The sequence below is a fragment of the Pinus tabuliformis genome, chromosome 3_2, assembly GCF_031772625.1.
Source record: "Pinus tabuliformis cultivar Carrire ecotype Pingquan chromosome 3_2, CPIR1, whole genome shotgun sequence".
Classification (NCBI taxonomy): Eukaryota; Viridiplantae; Streptophyta; class Pinopsida; order Pinales; family Pinaceae; genus Pinus; species Pinus tabuliformis.
Genome location: NC_142302.1, coordinates 552,614,095 through 552,620,442, shown reverse-complemented (window position 1 = coordinate 552,620,442; position 6,348 = coordinate 552,614,095). Strand labels below are relative to the sequence as shown.

Here is a 6,348-nt window from a genome sequence, read left to right as displayed (position 1 = left end):
TTTATCCTGGTGAACCCTCCTCTTGGAACTCCTTTGCGATCCCTTCACCGGCCTCTCTGGGTTTCTTGGCTGACTGTTTTCAACCCTCACCGAACGGAGTAAACCACTCGCCGGTTCTTCCCCCCCTTTCCCTGCCCCCGGCATCCTCCACGGAGTTCCCTGCTCACATCCCAGCAAACCCTCCCATCTCGGTCGAAAACCCCCCCCTATCGGTATCAATCCCTTCCTCGGCCCCCCCCGTCCCCTCCGGCAGCTACCACGAGGTCCCTCCCCTCCCTGAAGCCTTCCCCACCCTCGGATCAAGCCCTCTCCCCCCTCCCCCATCCCCCCCCCCTCAGGGCTCACAGGCGACGGTCAACCTGGGACGCATGTCCTCCCGCCCTGCCAAGAAGCAGCGCTGTTTCAAATCGTCGGCGGAGGACGCTTTCCTGCGTCTGGAAGAGGATATTAGGTGGGGAGAAGCCATGGATCTGGCAGATTGTGTTCTAGTGGGACGGATCAGAGGCAGACATGCCACTGCGGCAAAATTAAAGGAATGGGCGACTGAGATTTGGGGGAAATACCTCGTGGACATTCCATCGGTGCAGACTTTCGTGCGAGGGTGGTTTGCCCTAAAATTTGCACGGGCGGATCACACGAGCTGGGTTCTTTCTTCGTTCTGGCATTTTGAGAAATCTCCGGTCCTTCTCAAGAGATGGACACCCCTTTTCGACCCGGAAACGGAGCTGCTAGGAATCGGTCCGATTTGGGTCAGGCTTCCGGGGCTGCCCCTGCAGTACTGGTCGGAAGATATATTTAAGAGAATTGGGAATGCGCTGGGGACTTACATGGAGTCCGATAAATCATACATCACGACGGGTTCGCTGGCTTATGCACGGATCCTTGTGCACATGGACACCAGAGGGGGAGTGCCGGAAAACATCGCCATTCATTGGAAATCCACTGCAAGAAAACAGAAGCTGGATTATGAGGGCATCCCATACAGATGCAGAAGATGCCACCAGGTGGGTCATCTCTTTAAGGACTGCCCCCTACTGCAGAAGACCCAGCAAAATGCTACAGGCCTGGAACAGCCAGCCACTGAAGATGCACCAAACCCTCAGGCGACCATGGCACCTCGGCGGGACCAAGTAAACCCATCGGACACGGTGGAGGCTCCTCCTGCACCTCGTCGCAAGAAGCAAGCTACAAACAAGGCTCGGCCGCCATCTCCCCCATTGACGCGCTCCAAAGCTGCAAAAGGAGCTGTTTTCTCCTCGGGTACGTCCTCTTTATCATCTACCTCTATTTCTCACATTGCATCTTTGAGTTTATCGGCATCCGGCATGCCCCCCCCTATCTGTCTCCCCCCCCCCTCATCCCCTTCGGCCCTCGACCTGGTCAAGGTCTCTTGCACCCCTCATCCCCCTCCCCAATCTCTTTATGTCTCCTGCTCCATCCCTAGGCCAGCTGGCCTCCCCTTCCCCTCCTCGATCCCCTCTTTCCCCCACCCTACTTTTCCCTCGCCCTCCCCCTCGGTTAACTCTACCCCGAGGTATCCCACCCGTTCGACCACGAAGCTGAATGTCTCGGACTCCATTGGGATGATTATGGACCCCCATATCATCCAGCCCAAGCAGGGGCGCGGTCGACCATCCACAAAGTCGATCTCTCAAAAGCTAACGGAGGAGGAGGTCCTCCTTGGCAAACAACAGACTTTAGACAGGGCCCTTAGAGCACAGGACACCCTTCCCCATCCCCCTCCATGAAAATTATGTCCTTCAACTGCAGAGGGTTGGCCAGCCCGGAAAAAAAATCGGCCCTGAAGCGACTACTACTCTCTAATCCTGTTGACATCATTTTCCTACAAGAAACCTTATGTAATGCAGACTCTGCTACCTCCACCCTTAACTCTTGGCTGCCTGGGTGGACCTTCTCAGCTATTGATGTTTCTGGCCGGTCAGGGGGCATTGCTATAGGTCTCAAGAACAACACCATCCTGCTTAAGAACATCTGGGGTGGAGGGGGTTTTTTGGGAGCAGAAATATATTCTAAAGATCTGGAGGAAAATCTACAAATCATCAATGTCTACGGTCCATGTCAAAACAGAGAGCTCTTCTGGAATAGACTCCTTGGCTCCCCTCTACTCCAGGCAGAGAACATTATTCTGGGTGGAGACTTAAACTTCTCTATTGGCTTCTCTGAATCCTGGGGCCATCTTGCCCAAATAGATCCCCTCTCTGATTTCTTTGGGCAACTCCTTGAAGATCACCACTGGGTCGATCTTCCCACTGCAAAGATCCAGTACACATGGAAGAACAACAGAGCTGGGGAACAAAGCCTAGCAAGAAGACTGGATCGGTTTATCATGAAAGAAGGGCTCTGTAACCACCACCCTAGATCTCGACAATGGGTAGGAAGTGGTGGAATCTCTGACCATAGGCCAATATACCTGGAATTGGAAGCGAGACAACAGACCCAGAAAGCTCCTTTTAAGTTTAATGCAACTTGGCTCAGGGACCCCTCCTACATCAAGTTGATATCGGATTTCTGGAAATCCCATCCGATACCTGAGGATTTAGACCCAGCCACTGGTTTTGTCAGGAACCTAGCAGAGATCAAAGTGATCTCAAGAGAATGGGCAAAAGAGAAGAGAAAAAAGGATGATCAAACTATATCACAGGCGGAACAAGCTATCGAGGCTCTGGAATCCCACTCTGATGGCACCTACTTAACCCCAGATCAGAAATCCAGGTACGATGACTTAATCAAACAAAGGTCACAGATTCTTAGAGACAGAGAGGACTCCTGGAGACTGAGAAGCAGAGCCATTTGGCTCAAGGAGGGGGATGAGAACACTAAGTTTTACCACAGATTTGCAAATGGGCGGAAGACGATCAACACTATATGGGAACTACAGGATGAACAAGGATATTTGGTAAGAAGACCTGGAGAACTAGCTCATCTAGCTACTGCACACTTCAGGAACATATACAAGGCCCCAGGACAAGCAAGTCTATTAGAAATCATGAGGGTGGCAGAGCAATTTCCCAGATTTGTGGAGGAGGATGATGCTGAGGAGCTCACAAAAGACATTTCTCTGGAAGAATTGGAAGCCACCATGAAGGGATTCCAAAAGGACAAGAGCCCGGGCCCCGACGGATGGACCATTGAATTCTATCTTGCTTTCTTCGAGCTGCTAGGGCATGACATTCTCAAAGCTATCAATCACTGCTGTCTAAATGGATCCATTCCCTCGAGCATTAAGGCCACTTTCATAGCCCTCATTCCCAAGTCAGATAAGCCTGAGTCATTTGATGAATTTAGGCCTATTTCACTCTGCAACTGCCTCTATAAGATATTGGCTAAGATTCTAGCCAACAGAATCAAGCCCATTCTCTCGGCCAATATCTCCTCTGAACAGTTTGCTTTTCTCCACAATCGCCAGATCCATGAAGCTATAGGCACAGCCCAAGAACTCCTTCATTCTATGCACAGCAAAAATCTAAAAGGCATGATTCTCAAGGTGGACCTCTCAAAAGCTTTTGACAGGGTTAATTTACTATACATCAGAATGCTCCTTACTCATCTGGGTTTCCCCTTCCTCTTTATTAAGAGAATCATGAGTTGCATCTCCGATGTACCTTTCAGTGTCCTCCTCAATGGCACCCCCACCCCCTTTTTTACTGCTGAAAGAGGCCTCAGGCAGGGCTGTCCCCTATCCCCCCTCCTTTTTCTGCTCATTATGGAAGGCCTTAGCAGATTAATTGCATCAGAACACAGTCGAGGCCGAATCAAAGGGATCAAAATCTCGGATAACTGCTCCCTCACACATCTACTTTTCGTGGATGATGTATTGATCTTCTTGAATGGAAGCATGGCGGATTCATCGGCACTCCAACAGGTTTTTGATCTTTTCCAGAAAGCTACGGGGATGGTAATAAATGTTCAGAAATCTACTTTAACAGAGTTTGGGTGCACCCCACATGAAGTCATCTACACAAAAAACCGTTTCCCCTTCCACATACAGCCTATGGAGGAAGGGCTAAAGTATTTGGGTTTCAGGGTGAAACATGGAGGGTACAGAATAGCCGATTGGATCTGGCTAATATCTAAAGTGGAAAAAAGGATCAATATCTGGTATAATAGATACCTCACAAGGGCTGGAAGACTTACTCTTATCAAAGCTGTGCTGGAAGCAACGCCGGTGTATTGGATGTCCCTGGCTTGGATACCAAGAGGGATTCTATCCAGGTTACAAAGAATATGCTGCAGATTCTTATGGAAGGGATCTAAACAGGGAAATCTCTTTGCCTGGGTAAAATGGGACACCATTGCAAGACCGAAAAAATGGGGAGGCTGGGGAATAAAGAGATTAGACCTATTTGCTAAGGCACTGGCAGCAAAACTGGGATGGCAGCTCCTTACATCAAATAGTCTCTGGAGGAAAGTGGTCATGGAAAAATACATTGCTCCTGAAAGCATCTACAGCTGGATTCGCAGGGATCAAAGGGGTAATGGCAGACAATCCATCATATGGAAAGCAGTTATAAATTCTCTTCCCCTTATTCGGGAGGGTCTGACATGGAGGATAAAACAGGGCGACTCTGTCCGCTTAGGAATTGACCCCTGGATTGGATGTGGAAACATGCACAGATTGTCAGAACAGCTCCTTGCACATCTAAGGGACCATGGTGCTACTCATGTTGCTCATATAGCAGACCAAGAAAACTCCAGCCTTCTCCACCAGGCCTGGAAGACTTCACAAGACCTCCATATTCCAATCCCCTGGAGACAAGAATGGGAGGCATTCACAGAGGCTCTCACACAAGCTCACATCAGAATTACAGCAGGGGAAGACGAGATTGTCTGGGCTCTAGCCAAAAATGGTACATACTCCTCAAAGGAGGGATACCTACAGTTAATGCACACCTTTCAGCCAGACAATATACAGCAGTGGTGGAAAGCAATTTGGCACCTCAAGGCAGCACCAAGAACGAGACTCCTCATGTGGGCTATACTGTTCAATAAAATTCCAACGGGGGCAAACTTGAAGAAGAGATCCTTCTATGGACCATTCTGGTGCCACTTATGTAGAAGGAACGACGAAGATACAGAACATCTCTTCCTCACCTGTCCGGTAGTGAAAGAACAATGGTCTGCTCTCCTTTTACTCTCCCCCTCCCTCCATCAATGGCATGGCTTAACAATCTTCGAGGCCTGGACAAACTGGCAGGAACAGCACACTGGAAAGAACAAGAATATCCCTCTCCTCATGTGCTGGTCTATCTGGACTGCGAGAAACCGTGCAATTTTTGATCAGAAACCTCCCCACTGGCCAGTCATTATTGCCCACCTGTTTGCTGACCTTGCCCTCATACCTGAAGACCCTCCTCCACCCCCCCCTAGGACCATTACCCCTGAACTCATTGACAAATCCCTCCCTTGGGCATACTTTGATGGCTCTGCCCAAGAGGAAAGCTGTGGGGGGGGAGCTCTCCTATATCTGAGAGAAAATCACTGCTTCATGATACAAATTCCCCTGGGAAGAGGCACAAACAATTTTGCTGAACTCTCCTCTGCAAAACACCTCATTTCCTTTGCACTTGAGAAAGGCTGTACAAAACTTCAACTGTTTGGGGATTCAAAGATAGTTTGCAATTGGCTCACCAGAAAATCCACATGCTCTGCTTTCTCTTTGAGACACATACTGGATGAGGCACTCAGACTAACAGATGCATTTGAATTTTTTGACTGTCGCCATATATACAGGGAGCGCAACTCTCGGGCGGACCACCTTTCCAAGCAAGCAGCACAGAGGCAAGAAGCGGACTGGTTAATTCAAGAAGAATTGGATGGAACCTTCTTTCAACACTATCACAGGCCCTTTGATGACTACCAGGCACAAAGGGATGCTCATACTTGAAAGGGGTCCCAACATACTTAAAATACTGGTTTTTTGTTCATGTATTTTCTTTATATAAACTATTGTATAGGATCAGTAACCGACCATGGCGGACATACATAGTTATTTACTTTTCTGCTGTTATATTTTGGGCAGTGAGCCACAGCTCCACTGCAAAGGAATCCTGAATGTTTTATCTCTCTATATATATGATCATTTTTGGCATATACCTCTCCAAACTCCCTGCGTGGACAAACAGTTTGGGGAGAAGAATGTTTTTTCATGCAAGTTTGTTTCAGCTTTCTTGGAACAATTAACAGTCTCTTAAAGAGGCCCGGAGAGGCAACTAGCCTCGGTATGCATATGCTCAGCATCTACAGAATGTAATTTCTCTTGATATAATAGAAATTACGACTTTTTCTACGGGAAAAAAAATATATATATATGTATATGTATATATATAT

The 6,348-nt window shown here is 48.4% G+C and overlaps 1 protein-coding gene across 1 annotated transcript; it reads left to right on the top strand.

The window, feature by feature from the left end:
• Nucleotides 1-368: 368 nt before the first annotated feature.
• Nucleotides 369-5,905, top strand: LOC149181711 (uncharacterized). Its single transcript, XM_089414297.1, has 2 exons — nt 369-1,260; nt 1,869-5,905. Exons 1-2 carry the CDS (start codon nt 369-371, stop codon nt 5,903-5,905), a joined length of 4,929 nt encoding a protein of 1,642 aa, XP_089270423.1.
• Nucleotides 5,906-6,348: the final 443 nt, after the last annotated feature.

What these genes read in the sequence shown, in the direction of transcription:
- LOC149181711 (XM_089414297.1), top strand. Translation starts at nt 369, where the DNA reads ATGTCCTCCCGCCCTGCCAAGAAGCAGCGCTGTTTCAAATCGTCGGCG. An exon ending in AGGAGCTGTTTTCTCCTCGG is followed by an intron (nt 1,261 to 1,868) that starts GTACGTCCTCTT and finishes TATGTAATGCAG; the next exon opens with ACTCTGCTACCTCCACCCTT.